Source organism: Muscardinus avellanarius (assembly GCF_963383645.1).
Source record: "Muscardinus avellanarius genome assembly, chromosome: 21".
Taxonomy (NCBI): Eukaryota; Metazoa; Chordata; class Mammalia; order Rodentia; family Gliridae; genus Muscardinus; species Muscardinus avellanarius.
In genome coordinates, this window is record NC_137807.1 from 7,888,886 (window position 1) to 7,908,649 (window position 19,764).

Here is a 19,764-nt window from a genome sequence, read left to right on the forward strand (position 1 = left end):
GGAGTCTCGCGGCACCTGGAGTCTGTCTTGCGATGTCTGGAGTCTCACGACATCTCCGCTCTGGCTTCTGAGGTTCTGCCTCCTGTTCCTGGGTCCCATGGGGGAAGGGGACCCGACCTATCAAAGAGGATCTCAGGTTAGAGGCCAGCCTCAAGAATCTAGGGAGGCTCTCGGCAACTTAGCAAAACCTTGTTTCTAAAAATAAATTAATTAATTAATTAATAAACAGAAAGCGAAAAGAGCATATAGCTTTGTGGTCCTAGATTGACAAGATGATACCGGCTTCCTAAAGAATAACTGTTAGCCAGGCGTGGTGGTGCACGCTTGTCATCCCAGCATTCCGGAGGCTGAGACTGGAGGATCGAGGTTAGCTGACAGCCTCAGCTACTTAGTGAGGCCCTCTGCAACTTAGTGAGACACTGTTTCAAAATAAAAAAATACAAAATAGGACAAGGGGTGTAGCTCGGAGGTCAAATGCCCCTGGGTTCCATCCCCAGACCCACCAAAAAAAAAAAAAAAGAAGAAGAATTGCTACTTTTTTTATCATGGTAAAACGCACATAACTTCAAAATGACCATTTTCAGCATTTTCAAGAGTGCAGGGCGGTGGTAGTGTGAACTTTAGTCCCAAGGTTCAAACCCAGGCTGCCCAGACTCAGCCAGGCGGCCCCTCAAGTAGAACAGAATTATCACATGACCCAGCAGTTCCACTCCTAGGGTTGTTGACATCACTTTCCCAAGGGAAGCGGGCTGGAGTGGGAGTCTTCCTCTCTTCGGTAGTCTCCAGATTGGGCACGTAGTAGGTGTTTGGAGAATGTTTGTTGAATGAATACATGAATGTTCTCTTGATTCCTGTCTCTGTCCTCTCAGCCACCCTGGGTGCCCTGGAGTTCAGCCTTCTCTATGATCAGGATAACAGCTCCCTGCAGTGCACCATCATAAAGGCCAAGGTGGGCGAGGGGCCCGGCTGGGGAGCTCTGAGGACCCCGGGCATCTTTAGGAGACTCGGGTGGGGGTGGGTGAGAACAGAACAGTCTTTGCTGTAGCAAATTCTCTTGGGGGGACGACTTTCTCTGGCTGGTCCCAGGGTGCACAGGTATCTGTGGCGGCCTCCTGGGAGCGAGGCAGCAGCCTTAAAGGCAGAGCCGGAGGCTGCCCAGGCCCGTCCACCTGCCCCTGGAAGGGACCCCAGGAAGTAACTGACCAGGGTTGCCCCAGCCCCGGCCCGAACCGTGGAAAATAGCAACCAGGGGCTCAGGCCCAGGCTCCCGGGGCTCAGGTGCCCAGCTGTGGGACTAAGGGAACTTACTTAGCCTCTCTGTGTCTCTGTGTGCAAACGGAGAATAGTAGTTCTTTTCCTGTTAAACTAGTTATGAAAATTAAATGTTGGGTGGCAGCTGGGCGTGGTGGCACACGCTTGTAAACCCAGTATTTGGGAGGCTAAGACTGGAGGATCGTGGTTCACAGACAGCCTCAGCTACTTAGTGAGGCCCTCTGCAACTCAGTGAGACCCTGTTTCAAAATAAAGAATAAAAAATTAGGCATTGTATCCGGGCGTGGTGGCGCACGCTTGTATTCCCTGCGCTTGGGAAGCGGAGACAGGAAGATCGTGCAGGTTCGAAGCCAGCTCCGATGGCTTAAGAGACCCTGTTTCCAAAAATATATAAAATAGGTCTGGGAGTGTATCCCAGAGGTAAAAGGGTTTCCAGGAACTCCAGTACCACCAAAAAAAAAAAAAAAATGGGCAAGGGGTGTAGCTCGGAGGTCAAATGCCTCTGGGTTCCATCCCCAGACCCGTAAAAAAAAAAAAAAAAAAAAAAAATAGGGCTGGGTGTGTAGCTTGGCCCCTGGGTTCCATCCCATACCAAAAAATAAAAATAAAAAATAAAAAGACTAAAAAATAGGACTGTGGGTGTAGCTCAGAGGTAGAATGCCTCTGGGTTATATTCCCAGTACTGGGGGAAAAAAAGACTGAGACATACGTTTATCGCCTTCATGGAAACCTCGGAGGTCAGGATTCTTATTAGTCTCATCGTACAGATGGAGAAACTGAAGCCCAGAAGGCTAACGCCTAGCTCGCCCAGCTGGGAGGTAATAGGGGAGATCTCCTAAGCGTGACCTCATTTAACGCTCCAAGAACCCCACGGGACAGAGCCTGCTGTCAGCCCCACCTCACAGGTGGGGAAACTGAGGCCCGTGGAGAGCACAGGACGCCATACATGGCTTTGGTGTTGTGAAAGGGGACGTGGAACCCAGAGGTGGGACACCTGCCTTGGCCTGGTCCAGGAGGGATGAGAGGGTCTGCACCCCAGGAATCTGGGGGCTTCTCACATGAACACAGCCAGCCTGATCCCTCTCGCTGACAAACTCTGACCCCCAGCACCTCATCCAAGCCTCGTCCCAACACCGAGGAGGAGGCAGAACCTGTGACCCCCCCCCCCGAGGGTGGAGGTGTCAGAGTGGGGAGGGGTCAGGCCAGACCCCAGCCGCCTCCCTCTTCCCCGGGCCCTGCTTCTCCTCTCCCTTACAACTCCTCACACCACTGTCTCCGTCTCTCACAGGGCCTGAAGCCCATGGACTCCAACGGCTTGGCCGACCCCTATGTGAAACTGCATCTCCTGCCCGGAGCCAGCAAGGTACCACGTGGCCGGGGCATCCGCCTGTGCCCTGGAAGCCATGCACGGCTCTTAACTCAAAGCCCAAATACCCCGTGTGCCCCAGCCCAGCCCCGTCCGTGAGCAGCAGGGTCCCGCCCAGGAGTCCGTGTCCCTCGAAGGGCTCTGCTCAGCACCGGGGGCTGAAATGCAGGGTCCAGGGAGCTGCAGGTGGCCAGGAGAGCAGCAGATACCTAGCTGCCACCCGCTCAGACACCCTTGGTGGCTCCCCAGTGCCCATCGGACCCGCCTCCCACACCCGTTCTAGGCTCCAGTCGCGCACGACTCATCTCTCCACAGGAGCTAGAGCTCTCCAGATTCAAGGGCTGGCCCCTTCCCGCAGCGCTCCGTCAGTGCGTGAGGGTGCACCCCGCCCCGCCACGCTCCTCTGAGGGCTCCTTCCTTCCGGGGTAAATTCTCCTCTTTCTGGACCAACCCGGAGCACGACTGGGAAAGGACTTGAGCCTTTGGAGTTTGGTTTTTATGCTTTGCTGTGTTATCCTGAAGACAAAGGTGGCGGGACACTTGGTCATAGGCAGGGAAATTCCTGTGAGCCACATCTGTGTGTTCAGCTGCCTCAAGACGAGAGAGGGCACGCGCGTGTGCACACACACACTCACACACACACTCACACACCAAAACTCTGTCCCTCTGTGGAATTCCAGGCCCAGAGGATGCTATTTAGGGAACTGTTCTAAGATCCCCAGCCTAGGATTGGAAGACTCTCACCTCTACCTCCCTGGCCCATTAAGGATTTTTTTGCTTCTCAAACGAAGAGTCTCTACTTCCTTACATTAAGGGAAAGCTCCAGTTGGGGCCCACTATAGAATATTATTAGTCTACTAATTATGAACCTATAATTAATCTGTGGCCATTGCTCTAGAGGACAACCCTGTTCCGGGGAGCATGCATTTGAGGGCAACCGAGTCCTCAGACATTTCTGTAGGGAAAGCCACCCCCACCCCAGAGCAGCTCAAAGGACGGGGCTCCAGGGGGGGCTCCCGCTGACAGAGGTGTCTGTCTGTCGATCTCTCTGGGGCTCTAGTCCAACAAGCTACGTACGAAGACCCTGCGGAACACCCGGAACCCCATCTGGAATGAGACCCTGGTGTACCATGGCATCACCGAGGAGGACATGCAGAGGAAGACACTGAGGTGTGTGGGGGAGCGGCAGAGGAGCCTAGCCGCCGGGGCATCGGCAGGGTCAGCAGCTGGGGCCGCCTTCTCCTCCTCCTCCTCCTCCTCCTCCTCCTCCTCCTCCTCCTCCTCCTCCTCCTCCTCCTCCTCCTCCTTCTTCTTCTTCTTCTTCTTCTTCTTCTTCTCCTCCTTCTCCTTCTCCTTCTCTTTCTCCTTTTTCTCCTCCTTCTTCTCCTCCTCCTCCTCCTCCTCCTTCTCCTTCTCCTCCTCCTTCTCCTTCTCCTCCTCCTTCTCCTCCTTCTCCTTCTCCTTCTCCTTTTTCTCCTCCTTCTCCTTCTCCTTCTCCTTTTAATCCTCCTCCTCCTCCTCCTCCTTCTCCTCCTCCTCCTCCTCCTCCTCCTCCTCCTCCTTCTTCCTTCTTCCTTCTTTCTTTTGTGGTACTGAGGATGGAACCCAGGGGCATTGTACCTCCAAGCTACACCCCCAGCCCTATTTTTTTAAGTCTTTTTAATTTTGAAACCGGGTCTCACTGAGTTGCAAAGGGCCTCACTAAGTAGCTGCGGCTGTCCGCGAACCGCGATCCTCCGGTCTCAACCTCCTGAATGCTGAGATTACAAGTGTGCGCCATCATACCTGCCATTGGAGCCATCGTGTGTGTGTGTGTGTGTGTGTGTGTGTGTGTGTGTGTGTGTGTAATAATGGGGATGGAACCCAGGGGCCTTCTATCTCTGGGCTGCACTCCCCGACCTATTTTATATTTTGTTTGGAAACAGGGTCTCACTAAGTTGCTGAGAGCCTCACTCAGTAGCTGAGGCTGGCTTCGAACCTGCGCCATCCTCCTGTCTCAGCCTCCCAAGCATGGGGATTACAAGCGTGCACCACCATGCCTGACAGGGCCATCTTTAAAAAAAAAAAAAAAAAGAATGTTTTTTCCACGTAAGCCAGGTGTGGTGGGATGCACCTGTAACCCCAGTACTGGGACGCCGAGACAGGAGGATTGCAGGTTCGAGACCAGCCTCAGCAACAAGCGAGACCCTTTCAAATTAAAAAATAAAAATGGGCTGGGGGTGTAGCTCAGAGGTAGACTGCCTCTGGATTCAATCCCCAGTACCAAAAAATAAAAATTAAAAAGGAACAAAATAAATTTTTTAAAATTCTGCAAGGTTTTTTTTCTTGTTTCCCTTTTACAAAAGTAATATATATTTCTAGCAGAAACCTTCACAGACACTGTAGGCCCTCACTGTCCACAGTTCCGGGACACCCCGGGGATACCCAATCTGCGGCTGCGCAGGTCCCTTATGTAAACTGGCGTAGTACTTGTGTACAACCCGCACACGTCCTCTTGTGCACTTTAAATAACCACTAAACGACTTAAAATACTGATACAGGGTAAATGCGATGTGACTGCGTAGGGAATGACAAGAAGAACGTCTGCACCTGCTCAGTGCAGACACATACTGTTTTCAAATATTTTCCATCCGTGGCTCGTTTGATCCACGGATGCAGAACTCACTGAGACAGAGGCCAACCACACACGATGAGTCTCACGGTGCGTGAGTGTGTGTGTGCACGCGCGTGCGTGACTAGGGCTTGCATCCAGGGGCATTCTACCTCCAAGCTACACCCCCAGCCCCATTTTATTTTTATTTTGATACAGGGTCCCGCTAGGTTAATGACTCACTACTTGTTGAGGCTGTCCTCGACTTGAGACCCTCCTGTCTCAGCCTCCCAGGTACTGAGATTAAGTGTACACCACCACTCTGGGCTGGATATGATGTTGAGTAACAACAACAGTAACAAAAACAAGCCTAGCCGGGGGCGGTGGCGCGTGCCTATAATCCTAGCAACTCGGGAGGCTGAAGCAGGGAGAATCACAGATTTGAGGCCAGCCTGGGCAACGTAGTGAGATCCTGTCTCAAAATTAAAAAAAGATAAAAATAATGGGAGGTGTAGCTCAGTGGTGGAGCACTCCTTGGTTCAATTCTCAGTACTGAAGAAAGAAAAGAAAACACCAAGCCTAAAAGGGTGCATAGATTATTTTGTTGTTGTTGTTGTTGTTGTTGGTGGTGGTGGTGGTGGTGGTGGTGGTGGTATGTGTGTGTGTGTGCGCGCGCGCATATGCAGGTGCATTCTACCTCTGAGCCACACCTCCAGCCCTATTTTATTTTTTTTATTTGGAAACAGAGTCTTGCTAAGCTGCTGAGGCTGGCCTCGGATCTGCAATCCTCCTATTTCAGCCTCCCAAATACTGGGATTGCGGGTGCATGAAAATCAGATGCAAAACAAACGAGCCAAGGCACCCGGAGGCTGAGACGGGGTCTACCCTAGAGTCAGGGAGAGACCAGGAAAGGTGCCGGGAGCCTTTGGGGCTGTGCAAATGTGCCAGCTGGCCAGGGCACCGCCTTCAGAGGTGCGCAGCATCCTACAACCCAGAAGAAATGCCAAGTCCCCAGCCCCACGACCAACAAAGAGGGCCTCCCACCGTTCCCATGCACAGCCCACCCGCCTCCCCCGACCCTGGCGCTCAGGGTCTGCTGTTCTTTTCTTCCCACCCCCGTGTGTGCGGCAGGATCTCCGTCTGCGACGAGGATAAATTCGGCCACAACGAATTCATTGGCGAGACCCGGTTCTCACTCAAGAAACTGAAACCCAACCAGAGGAAGAATCTCAGTATCTGCCTGGAGCGGGCCATCCCTGTGAGTACCCGCGCCGGCGGTGGGGGCTGGGGGCCGCCCCTCTGGGTCTGCTCCGTGGGCGTGGGGGGTTCAGCTCAGGTCCAAGGGCTGCCCCCTCCGCCTTTACCTCCCCCAGGCCCAGGAGGTCCAAGGCCTACCTCTGCCATGGCTCTGGGGCCTCGGCCAAGGGACTGAACTGCTCTGAGCCTTGGTGTTCTGTCTGTGAAATGGGATAACACAGTTCCAACCTCCTAGGATCCCGTACGGATCAAACGTGGTGGCGCGTGTCAAGTTCTGATAAGAGAAGCTTCTCACCCTCAGAGAGAGAACAGGATCAAATCGAGGTTCTCAGCTGGGCCGCAGCCCAGGGTCTCGCAGGGACTTTTAAAACCGGAGCTGCAGCCGGGCAGAGTGGTGAACGCCTGTAATCCCAGTACTTGAGAGGCTGAGACAGGAGGATCGCAGGTTCAAGGACAGACTCAGTGACATAATGAGGCTCTCAGCAACCTAGCAAGACCTTGTTTTAGAACAAAAAATAAAAAATGCTAGGGATATAGCTTGGAAGTAGAACAACCCTGAGTTCAATCCCCAATACCACACACATACACACACACACACACACACACACACACACACACACACACACAAATAAAACCAAAAACCAGAGTGTTACAAATTAAGAACCCTGGTGATCTCCCCTGTGGACTCTGGATAGCCCAGCCTGCCCATCTCTGGTATGTGGGTATCTTGTGCCCAGACCGGGACCAAGTGGTTGAGATCACACCCAGAGGTGATGGCTGTACTCTTGGGGTGGTGGCCAGAGCCCGGCTGTCCTGCAGCCACCCAGTCCCCCTGGGCAGCGGGCCAGCTCCCTGTGGGCAGCCACGGGACAGGTATGGGTCCCTTCCAGATGGATTAAGCTCCAAATATACCATCGAGGCTGGGTGTGGCAGTGCACACTTGTAATCCCAGCATTCGGGAGGCTGAGACAGGAGGATCGCGGTTTGTGGGCAGCCTCAGCTACTTAGTGAGGCCTTTTGCAACTCAGTGAGATCCTGTTTCAAAATTTAAAAACTAGGGACAAGGTTGTAGCTTGGAGGCAGAATGCCCTTGGGTTCCATCCCCAGTACCACAAATTTTTTAAGAAAATTTAAAAAACAAATATGCCACCAAAAGCAGCCTTAAGAGTGGCCACCCCAGGGACCCTCCTCGGGGTCTGTGCCTCGCCCAGCTGGTCAGGAGAGTGGCCCGGTCCCCGCCTGGGTCACCAGGTCCTGGCTCTGCCCATCTTGCCAGGGTGGACTGAACTGGCCCAAGAAATGAAGGTACAGGACAGACACTGCCAACCATCCCTTCTCCCTCCTCCCACCAGCTCCCCACTTGCCCCACTGAGGACAGAGGCCCACTAAGCACTGTCCCCTTCCCTCTGGAGGTCGGCTCTCCTCCTCTCTAGAGCAGGGAGGTTAGAGCCAACCGATGGTTTCCAACCTGTGATACTCAGACCCTCAGAGTCCAGCAAAGGCCTTCAGGTCTTGGGCCAGGCCCCAAGACCCCCGAGCCACCCAATCAGAGCTGGTGAACTTTTACTTTTTTGTGTGGTACTCAGGGTGGAACCCAGAGGCTTTCTACCTCTGGGCTATATCCCAGACCATATTTTATATTTTTATTTGGAAACAGGGTCTCACTAAGTTGCTGAGAGCCTCACTCAGTAGCTGAGGCTGGCTTTGAACCTGCGCGATCCTCCTGTCTCAGCCTCCCAAGCGCGGGGATTACAAGTGTGCGCCACCACGCCCGGCAAACTCTTACATTTTATGTGCTGGTATTCTGGCCCTTGTGATTGGCTTCCCCACTCTGACCCTCGGGATCTTCGCCTATAAATTGGGGATTAGGCTAGAACTTACATCATAGGCTGCTGTGCAGGCACCTGGTCTGCCCTGTTGGTGCTGTATAAGTTGTAGCCAAAAGGAGAGAGTGGGAGGACTGCCTTCCCTTGGGGGACTGCCCTTGTGGCTTGGGGTGCTCCTGGGAGGGTGAGGGGTCTCCGGTCCCTCTTTAGTAGGTAGATGAGCCCGGTAGACAAAGCCGCTCCTTTTCTGCTTTTCTCTGTCAGATGAAGCGAGCAGGGACCACCGGGTCGGCCCGCGGCATGGCTCTCTACGAGGAGGAGGTGAGCGCTGAGTGGGGCGGGCCGCAGTGGCTCCCGCCGCTCCACATCTCCCCCTTCTCCTCCCCTGGCCCTTCCTCGCTCTCTCTCCTGTAACCACCCACCCATTGGTTCACCACGAGCGCTGCCCCTTATCCAGGGCAGGAGACCTGGGGCTGGGGGAGGTCCTCTGAGCACCTGCAGCCTCCAAGGACTGGAGGGGGCCTTTTTCCCATGCTGGGATGTCTGAGAACTCCTTGGCCTGGTCCATCGAAGTTCTGTCCACGGTTCTACGAGACAGGAGCAGTGGCTTGCCCTCTGGAGCCGGGGCAGACTCCAGGAGGACTGGATTAAACCTGCCCAGACCCTGCAGCCCCAGGGAGTGCTCCCGTAAGAACACTGGCTGGGTCGAGGCAGCTGTATTAGTCAGTCCAGGGCCAGGGTCAAGTGTCACCCCGGGTCAGAGTCAGGGCGCATCCAGGATGAAGCTGCAGGTCCCCGGCTCAGGCTAGACCCAGGTTCCCGCGCCCTGTCTCTGCTGCGAGGAGCTGTGTGCTGTCCGTGGTGCTGACCAGGGCCCCAGCCGCTCCCCCGACCTTCCCCAAGCCCTGCCTGGCGCTCTGGTCCTCACGCCCCCCCAATGCCGCCGCCCCCGCCTCCCACAGCAGGTGGAGCGCATCGGAGACATAGAGGAACGGGGCAAGATCCTGGTGTCCCTGATGTACAGCACCCAGCAAGGAGGCCTCATCGTGGGGATCGTGCGCTGCGTGCACCTGGCCGCCATGGACGCCAACGGCTACTCAGACCCGTTTGTCAAGCTGTGAGTTGGTCCTGGGGCCACACGGGACTCTGGAGAGCGCTCAGGCACTGACGGAGAGAACCAGGGGGGTGGCCTCAGGATCAACGTGCGCTGACACCCCGGGAGGGCAAGAGGCAGCCCCAGGTCACACAGAGAGACAGACACCCCAAGGGCGTCTCATTGTGATGCTGGGGGCCCAGGCGGTCAGAACGCTGTGCCTCCTCCCTGGAGGACATGGAGTTTGTGATTCTGTCCCCTCCCCGGGCAGGAGCAGCTGGCGTGGCCACAGTGACCCACCCCCCAGTCTGTAGCCCCGAGCAGGAGTCAGCCACACACACCCGCAGCAGCTCTGAGCCCCATCACCAGAGGGTCCATCTAGGAATACTTCTGGAAATATATTCCTAGTATTTTTAAAAATACTTCCTCTGGAAAGTCCTTCTAGAAATATGCAGACCCTTGGAGCTAGGGGCTATGCGGGTAATCCCAGTCGTGGGAGACGAGAGGGGCTTTCTTATCCGTGTTAGTCCACGTCCAGGCTAGTTATTTAGCCCCTTACTTGGGTTTCGTTTATAAAACAGAGACAATAGTTTATATATTGCCAGGCATGGGCATCAGGCTCCAGCGAGGGCAATATATACAGGGTGAGTATCCCTGATACACACTTGGGACCAGAAGCATTTGGACTTTGGATTTTTGGATTGGGGATTTGTTTTTCTTTTTACATAATGAGCTCCCTTGGGGGATGGCATCCAAGTCTGAACGCAAAATTCGTGTGTGCCTTGTGTACACCTCACACGTGTAGCCCAAGGGCAATTTTCTACAGTATTTTGAGTGCGTCTACATTTGAACTGTGGCCCGTCACAAGAGGTCAGGTGTGGACTCTTCCCCTTGTGGTCTCAAATTTTCTCCTCAGTGCTCAAAAAGCTTCACGTTAATGCCAGGCGTGGTGGCGCATGTTTGTAATCCCCGCGGTTGGGAGGCTGAGACAGGAGGATCACACGGGTTCGAAGCCAGCCTCAGCTACTGAGTGAGGCTCTCAGCAACTTAGACCCTGTTTCCAAATAAAATATAAAATAGGTCTGAGGTATAGCCCAGAGGTAAAGGCCCCTAGGTTTCATCCCAGGACCACACACACAAAAAAAATTGGGCTTTAGATCCAGGCTGCCTGGATTCCAATCTCAGCCCCAACAGTCTTCAGTATTCACTAGCTGTGTAACCTTGGGCTTGTGGACTTAGATAAGGACTTTATTGGCAGAGTGTTATTCAGACAATCTGATCGTTAACATTTGTATTTTGTCAAAAACTGTTCTCAAGGTCTTTGGGTCTATCCAGAAAAATATTGATTGAGCACGTTGTGTCAGGCATTGTGCCTGTACCAGGGAAGAGCCTTCTAGACAGAGGAAGCCTCATGTGCAAAGGCCCTGGGGTAGAGAGTGAGAACAGAGTGGCGTGGGGAGGAAGCAGAGACCCAACCACACGGGGCCACACGGCTAGATGGAGACTCTAAAGTCCACCCGAGGACCAAGGGAAACCAGTGAAGAGTTTTGAGCAATCGGGTGCCATAAGTAATTCGCATCTCCTCCTGTTTCTCCACACACTCAGTATCTTGCCAAGTCTTGGGGACAGCCTCAAGGTCAGTGAGGTGTCAGGTACCACCAGCTGTGCCCCTCAGTCTGATTGGGGAAAAGCGCTAGCTAAGAACACAAAGCCCACATGCAGCCGTTGGGTGTAATTCCCAGCCGTGTGACCCAGAGCATATATCTCAACCTCTCTGGGCCTCGGTTTCTGTGCATGTAAAATGAGTGGTCGTGATTCTACCACCCAGGGGATAAAATATACCCAAGTGCTTGGTCCAGTGCTGGACACAGAGCACGGGGGCTCCGTGTAGGCCCAGCATTACGAGGGTTGGGTTGCCTTCTCGCCTGCCCATCCATTATTACCCCGGCTCCGAAGGGAGCCTTTGGGGTCACCAAAGGGCCCTGCTTGTTCACTCCCTCATCCATGGCAGCCTCTCCCATCTCCTTCCAGCTGGCTGAAGCCGGACATGGGGAAGAAGGCCAAACACAAGACCCAGATTAAAAAGAAAACCTTGAACCCCGAATTTAATGAGGTAAGCCGCCCGGCCCTTTGACCTGCTCTGGGGATATTTCCAGTGTGAGAGAGAGGAACAAATCCCGACTAGAATTTTGCAAATCCCGTTTTTTTTTTTTCTTTTAAGCATCTCGTCATAGCTCAGCTTGAGTTAGCTAAAAGAGAGGGAATGAGTTCCTTGTCGCCGAAAGGAATCGAGCCTCAGACCAGAGCCCACAGGTTAAGAAATAAGCTGCGTTTGGAGAGAGATTGAGGGAGCGCACCTGTCATGGCTGCCAGCATAAACAGTCTATAATAGTGAAGTTTGAGGAAAGAGGGAGAGGGTGTCCTTTACCATCCCAGCCGGGGCTGCCCTCCCAGCCTCCTGCCAGTGCATCAAGTGTGACCAAAGCCGCCTTCTGGGGCCCCATCCCTCCTTCCTCCAGTCTCACTACCGCCACCTAGACTCGGGCCCTGGAACTTGATGCCTGGACCATTGCGGTAGACCCTGGCAGTTCTGGGTGCCCGCCGTCTGCCCAGTATAACCAAGACTCCGTGAAACACAGATCGACCTCTGTGACACCCTTGCTCAAGCAGCTCGAACAATGGCTCCCCAACTTCTAAGCCCTTTCAGCTCACGCCCCCTCTGTCCCCACGCCCCTGCTCCAGGCACACAAACCTCCATACAAGTCCGACTTCTGAAGGAAGTTTGCCCAAACAAACACTTCACAAATTATGAAATGGCCCAAGGTCACTTATTTGGAAGGCTAGGTAATGTAGCTAAGTATTTCTGAGCTCAAAAGGCACAAAAGGTAATCCAATCAAAATCCCCCTCCTATCCCAGCCCCCAGCACCTACTTCTTTTCTTTTCTTTTTTTTTCTTTTTTTCTTTTTTTTTTTTTTTGCAGTATTGGGGATTGAACCCAGGGGTATTCTACCTCCGAGCTACACCCCCAGTCTTACTTTATTTTTATTCTTTATTTTGAAACAGGGTCTCACTGATTTATGGAGGGCCTCGCTAAGTAGCTGAGGCTGGCTTTGAACCTGCAATCCTCCTGTCTCAGCCTCCCAAGTACTGAGATTACAAGCATGTGCCACCATGTGTGGTTCAAAATTAGAAACTTTTTTTAATGAGGGTTAGGAGAAGTAGCTCAGAGGTAGATGCCCCTGGGTTCAATCCCTAGTACCCATAATTGGGGTTCTGCATACCCTACTGCAGGGGTGGTTTAGGAAAACTCAGAGGGACAGAGCTAAATTCCAAGCTACCATCAGCCTTTAATTTCTTCCCTCATTATTTTTAATAAGTTTTTATTGGTGCATTGTAGTCATACATCGTAATGGGATAAAAAAAAACTTGTGGACATATACACGCACACATCACCCAATCAGCCCCTACCCAATCCCTAAACCTTCCTTCCTCCCTCCTTCCCATGCTTGGTTTCCTGATTAACTTTGATATGTTAGGGGTTTTATTTTCTTCCATATATGGTCAAGTTATTTTTGACAAGGTTTCCAAGAACATTTGGTGAAGGAAACAATAAACTTTTCACTAAATATTGTTAAAAAATAATAACTGCATGAAAAAGAATAAAAATTGGGTCTTACCTAACACCATATACAAATATTAACTCAAAATAGATAAAAGATCTAAATGTAAATCTTAAGACTATAAACTTTTAGAAGAAAGCCAGGGTCATAAAACTTCACAACATTGAAATCGGCAGTGATTTCTTGGATATGATTCCAAAGGCACAGGCAACAAAAGAATAAACAAACTTTAGAATAGAAAAATATTATACATCCAAAGACAATGTAAACAGAGTTAAAAGTTACTGATAGAATGGGTTAAAATATTTCCAAATGCTATATCTGAAGGTATATTAATATTCCAAACATAAATCCTAAAAATTAGCAATAAAAGCAAACAATACAATTTAGAAATAGTTAAAGACTAAAATAGATAATGAATCTCCAAAGATTTTTATAGGACCAATAAACACATGAATATCACTCATCATTATCATAATATAACTAATCATTAAGGAAATACAAATAAAAACTATAGTGAAATACTACTTCACATTTGTTAGGAAGGCTACTTAACATGAATTACCTGGCTCCAGCCCTTTACCTTGAGTTTGTTACTGTCTTTACTTGTAAAGTGTGTTTCTTGTAAGCAGCAGGTGGATGGATTCTGGTTTTTAATCCATTTTGCCACTTTATGTCTTTTTATTGGGGAATTACGGCCATTTACATTCAGCGTGATTATTGAGAGATAACTTTGAATTTCTAACATGTTAAGATTTTATTTCTGTTTGAAATACTGTTTATTCTTCTTTGCTTAGTTATCTGCTGGATGGAAAATCTTGTTTCTTTGGTTCTGGTGTGTGTTACCTATTTCTTCTTTGTAGTTAATCTCTTTGAGTATTTTCTCTAGCGCTGGTTTTGAAGACATAAATTCCTTCAGTTTCTGTTTGTCATGGAAGCTTCTTATTTCCCCATCTAATTTGATTGATAGATAGTTTTTCTGGGTAGGAAATTTTTGGCTGGAAGTTGTTTTCTTTCAGAGTTTGGAATATGTTACTCCAAGCCCTTCTGGCTCTCATGACTTGGTTTGGGAAGTCTGGAGTGATTCTAATTGGTTTGCCTCTGAATGTCACTTGGCCTTTTGTTTTTGTTGCCTTTTCTCTGCTTGGCTTCTACATTGGTCATTTTGACAGTTATGTGGTGTGGGGAACCTTTACTCTGATCCTGTTTAAAGGGAGTTCTGTAAGTTTCCTGGACCTGTCTATCAACCTCTTGCTCTATGTTTGGACATATTTCTGCTATTATTTCTTTGAAGAGATTATTGATCCCTTTGGTTTCACCTTCTTTTCCCTCCTCTATTCCGATTATTCTTAGGTTAGCTCTCTTTAAATGGGCCCAGATTTCTTCAATGTCAGATTCATGCTGATTTTTTCTAAGTTATAAATTATGCATTCGTTTTTGGAGTGATCATCGTCTAGGAGCGAGACTCTATTCTCCATGTGGTCTAATTGATTGTTTATAGTTTTAATTGATACCTTTACTTCAATGATTGCATCCTTTATTTCTTTTAGACTCTCTCTAAATTCTTTTTGAAAGTCTATATTATTTCTACAGTTATATTCCTGATTTGATCTTCTGGAGATCTCTGAATTTCTGTGTTATCAGGTTCTGATATTATGGGGTTGTGGGCGTTCATTGCTCTATTGTTATTCCTCTTTCCCATGATTTCAGGAGTTTGTGCCTTCTCTGGGTTCTTTCACAGGTCACCACGACTTCACTTAGAGTGCTCTCGGTCTGGAGTTTGTGGTAATCTCAGTCACCACTACTCCTTTACTGGGTTGTATTATAAAGTCTCAGACCCAGGGAGTTAATCGAGGCTGCACGAGACCGTGGGGTTGCCAGGCTGGGCGTTTTCCCACAGGGAGCTGCCACTAGGGTGTGGTATCTCTGCCAACGCTACTCCTTTACTGGGTTGGATTGCAAAATCTCGGACCCAAGGAGATTATCAAAGCTGTGCAAGTCCCTGGGAGTGCAGTACAGGGATTTCTCCTTTAGGGGTCGCAATTTCACTCACGGTTGTTGAGTGTGCTGATCTTGAGCTGTCACGGTAGTGGTGAACTCGCTGCTGCTGGCAATATGGCGCTGCTGCCACGCCCTCAGCTGTGAGGCTGGCGTACTTCTTTTCTGGTTTTGAGCTCTGTTCTGAGTCTCTGGAAGGCGTGATGAGCTTGGCCACTGGGAGTTTTAGATGTTCTTTGCACTGAAAGAACTGCTGAATTCCACCTGAATGATCTGCAGCTGCTCACTTCAGCTCCTTGTTTACCCTTGCTCTCTGGAGCCTGGTGCTGTGAGGGAAGATGGCGCCAGTGCAGCTCTGCAGTGCAAACTGGTTTATTTTCTGGTCTCTGGTTGTTCTTCTAGTCTTCTTTTTCTCTGTCCCTTGTGTTCACATTTTTTATTTCTTTGCTGATAGTGTTTTCTGGCTATGAAAAGCTCTGATTTTGTGGAGATAGAGACTGAGTGTTAGCAGGACTCGGAAACGCTGCTTTTCTCAGTCGCCATCTTCTCTTCCTTCTCTTTTCTTTTGAGGCAACAATATCCACTTCTGAGATTTGTGTGTGTGTGTATTTTAAATATTTACATTTATATATTTATATGTTTCTGACATTTGTATACATATGTATGTATATGTACAAAATATGTGTATATATAAATATAAAATTTGTATATATACATATTTGTATACATATATCAAATATATGACTGTATTCCTTATTGTACACACATGGCATCTCCGTAGAGCCAATATTTTCCATCCCAAATATTAAAAACTCAGAAATTCACTTGTTGGAAATTATTGTAAAAAATTATCACTCATGATGGTGAAAAATTGGAAGCAACACTATCCAGCTGTTGAGGATTAGGTTAGGATAATGGCCGTGCAGCCATTAAAATGGTGGTATAAACCAGCCGTGGTGTGCACGATTGTAATGCCAGTACTTGGGAGGCTGAGATGGGAGGATCGCTGGTTTGAGGCCAGCCTTAGCAACCTTTCAGGACTCTGTTTCAAACTAAAATATAAAAATAGTTGGGTGTGGAGCTCAGTGGTAGAGTGACAGACCCTAAATTCGATCTTCAGTAACACACACACACACACACACACACACACACACACACACACACACGACTGTTTAGAAACATAAATGTTGTGTCTAATTCAACTTTAATCCCTGAACCACAAGAAAGGAGAAACCCCCCTCCCAGGCCACCAGCAAGGACAGACTCAGGTCATGGCCATCTGCCTTCAGAGAACCCTGACCTGGACAGGATTAGAAATCCCAAAAGCCAGGTGTGGTGGCACACGCTTGTCATCCCCGCGCTTGGGAGGCTGAGACAGGAGGATGGCATGGGTTCGAAGCCAGCCTCAGCTACTTAGAGAGGCTCTCAGCAACTTAGTGAGACCCTGTTTCCAAATAAAATATAAAAAAAAGGTCTGGAAGTATAGCCCAGAGGTAGAAAGCCTCTGGGTTCCACCCCCAGTACCACCACCAAAAAGAAAAGAAAAGAAAAGAAAAGAAATCCCAGTGGCCTCCCCCATTTCAAATGGAGAACTCACTGGGAAGGGAATTGTGGGGCTTTGACATGCAGGGTGCTTGTTAAAAAGGGGATTATGAAGCCAGGCGTGGTGGTAATCATGCTTGTAATCCCAGTACTTGGGAGGCTGAGACAGGAGGATCGTAGTTCGCAGGCAGCCTCGGCTACTTAGTGAGGCCCTCTGCAACTCAGTGAGACCCTGTTTCAAAATAAAGAATAAAAAATAGGGCTGGGGGTGTGGCTCAGAGGTAGAAGGCCCCTGGGTTCCATCCCCAGTACTGAAAAAAAAAGGGGGGGAATTATGGGGCCTGGCTCCGAGCTCACCATGGCGAGAGTCTGTAGCTCCTGGAGCTCCCAGCTGCAGGGACCCCAGGGCTCAGCCTCCGGCTCTGGGTGCCGATGGCTCCGGGACTCATTGGCTTCTTCCTCGGCTCTATTCAGGAGTTTTTCTACGACATTAAACACAGTGACCTGGCGAAGAAGTCGCTGGACATCTCGGTCTGGGACTACGATATTGGCAAGTCCAACGATTACATCGGTGAGTGAGGGACTGGACTCCAGGAAACGGGCCGAGCTCATCCTCCCCAGAGGAGGCGAGCCTCGCAGCCAGGCCCGGGAGGGGGCGGCGCCACACCTTGGCTTCTGACAAGCACGCGGTCAGATGCGAAGTTGGGGTTCGTGGGCGGCTTTGGTCTCCTCTGGGATCATCCCTATGTGAGAGGCCCCTGCAGCTTGGTTATTGGTGGAACAAATCACTGGCAGTAAATTAATTAAACCGCAAAGTGGAAAACAGACTTCATAGAAACTCCCCTTCATCTGTTTGCAAGTCCAGGATAAAGGTTTAAATTTTCCAGGTCCCCCTCCAAAGGATAAGGGAGAAAAGTCATTAAAGGCCCAGCAGGGGCCAGCCGGGCGTGGTGGTGCAGGCCTGTAATCCCAATACTTGGGAGGCTGAGACAGGAGGATCGCGGGTTCAAGGCCAGCCTCAGCAACTTAGTGAGGTCCCCCGCAACTTAGCAAGGCCCTGTTTCCAAATACAAAGGGCTAGAGCTGTAGCTCAGAGAGAAAAAGGCCTCTGGGTTCGATGTCAGTACAAAAATTAAAAATTAAAAATAAATAAATAAGTAAATAAATAGCCAGAGAGAGAACTCCAGGCGAAGGGCGCGGGCTGACCAAAGGTAGAAAGACGGGAGGAAAGGACTGACTTTGAGAATCGATGGCAAACACTCAGTATTTGGGAACAGGATACGAGTGCTAGAGAAGTCATGGGGGTAAGTTTCCATGAGCGGGGTGATGTTTTGTAGAAAGATCTCTTTAAATTCCACAGTGAAATAATGCCTGGGGGGTGCCAGTAGGGAGCCCTGGCCGGTTCTTGAAGTACAGAAGGCCACTGGTGATACTAATCCTGGTAGCAACATCATCACAACAGGCTTCTACAAAGAGTGAATCCCAAAGCCCAGTGCAGTGGCGCACCCCTGAGACTTCGGTGCTTGGAAGGCTGAGGCAGGAGGATCGCAGATTTAAGACCAGCCTCTGCAACGTAGCCAGACCCTCAGCAACTTAGTGAGACCTTGTTTCAGAACTTATAAAAGCGAGGTGTGCTGACGCACGCTTGTAATCACACTACTTGAGAAGCTGAGACAGGAGGATCCCAGATCGCGGCCAGCCTCAGCTAATTAGTGAGGCCCTCTCCAACTTAGTGAGACCCTGTTTCAAAGTAAAGAATTAAAAAAATGGGCTAGGGTTGTAGCTCGGAGGTAGAATGCCCCTGGGTTCTATCCCCAGTACTGAAAAAAAAAAATCAAAAAGAAAAATAAATAGGGCTGGGGGTGTAGTTCAGAGGCAGAATGCTGCTAGGTTCAATCCCCAGTACCAAAATTATAATAAAGTAAATTAATAATAATAATAATAATAATAATAATAATAATAATGAAGAGGAGGAGAAGCCGGGCGTGGTGACGCACACTTGTCATCCCAGCATTCGGGAGGCTGAGACAGGAGGATCGCAGTTCGCAGACAGCCTCAGCTACTTAGTGAGGCCCTCTGCAACTCACTGAGACCCTGTTTCAAAATAAGGAATAAAAAATAGGGCAGGGGTGTCACTCAGAGGTAGAACGCCCCTGGGTTCCATCCCTGGTACCGCAAAAAATATATGTAATAATAATATAAAGAGTGGACCCAGGTTGCAGGGGGCGGGGCCGCGTCCCGCAGGAAGCAGGGTGTCCCCAGCTGCACTGGGGTGGGGGCGCAGCCTCTTCATCCCTGCGCCAACCCCGCCCCTGTCCTTTGCCCACCCCGCAGGAGGCTGCCAGCTGGGGATCTCGGCCAAGGGGGAGCGCTTGAAACACTGGTACGAGTGTCTGAAGAACAAAGACAAGAAGATTGAGCGCTGGCACCAGCTGCAGAATGAGAACCACGTGTCCAGCGACTAGGATGGCGCCGCCCGCCCCGGCCGCCCCCCGGCTCCCCCCGCTGCCCAGCGCCCGCTGCTCTCTGGCCTCTGACGTCTGGCCTCTGGCCTCCCCCTTCGCCCTCCCACCCACGCCCTCCTCCCGCTCCTGCCAAGATGCTGGGCCGGGGGCTCTGAAGGCAGCCCCTCCGCCGTCCCTGGGATGAAGCCGCAGGGCTGGGGCTGGGGGGCTGTTTATGAAGATATCGGAAGCTTGGAGGCTAAGACAGGAGGATCTCAGATTTCAGACCAGCCTCAACCACTTAGCAATACTCTCAGCAACCTAACACCACCCTGTTAAAAGTTACTATTATTATTATTATTATTATTATTATTATTATTATTATTATTATTACAGTACTGGGGATGGAACCCAGGGGCATTCTACCTCCAAGCTACATCCCCCCCCCGGCCCTATTTTTTAAATTCTGTGTGTGTGTGTGGTACTGAGGATGGAACCTAGAGGCAGGCTACCTCTGAGCTACACCCCCAGCCCTATTTTTTATTCTTTATTTCAAAACAGGGTCTCACTGAGTTGCAGAGGGCCTCGCTAAGTAGCTGCGGCTGTCTGCGAACTGCGATCCTCCTGTCTCAGCCTCCCGAATGCTGGGATTATAAGTGTGGGCCGTGACACCTGGCTCAAAAAAAATTATTTTTAAAGGACTGTGGGTGTAGCTCAGAGGTAGACTGCCTCTGGCTTTAATCCCCAGCAACACA

At 50.4% G+C, this 19,764-nt stretch overlaps 1 protein-coding gene across 1 annotated transcript in view; it reads left to right on the plus strand.

Moving 5' to 3' along the window:
• The window catches only part of RPH3A (rabphilin 3A), a gene marked incomplete at its 3' end in the record, with an annotated part of 49,108 nt that extends 30,078 nt beyond the window's left edge, over positions 1–19,030 (plus strand). The window contains exons 10-18 of the mRNA XM_080717765.1: positions 870–949; positions 2,561–2,635; positions 3,699–3,808; positions 6,360–6,486; positions 8,576–8,632; positions 9,274–9,428; positions 11,436–11,517; positions 17,040–17,136; positions 18,900–19,030. Coding sequence (XP_080573891.1) covers positions 870–949; positions 2,561–2,635; positions 3,699–3,808; positions 6,360–6,486; positions 8,576–8,632; positions 9,274–9,428; positions 11,436–11,517; positions 17,040–17,136; positions 18,900–19,030 — 914 coding nt within the window. The remainder of the gene's footprint in view (positions 1–869; positions 950–2,560; positions 2,636–3,698; positions 3,809–6,359; positions 6,487–8,575; positions 8,633–9,273; positions 9,429–11,435; positions 11,518–17,039; positions 17,137–18,899) is intronic.
• Between the last annotated feature and the right edge of the window lie 734 nt (positions 19,031–19,764).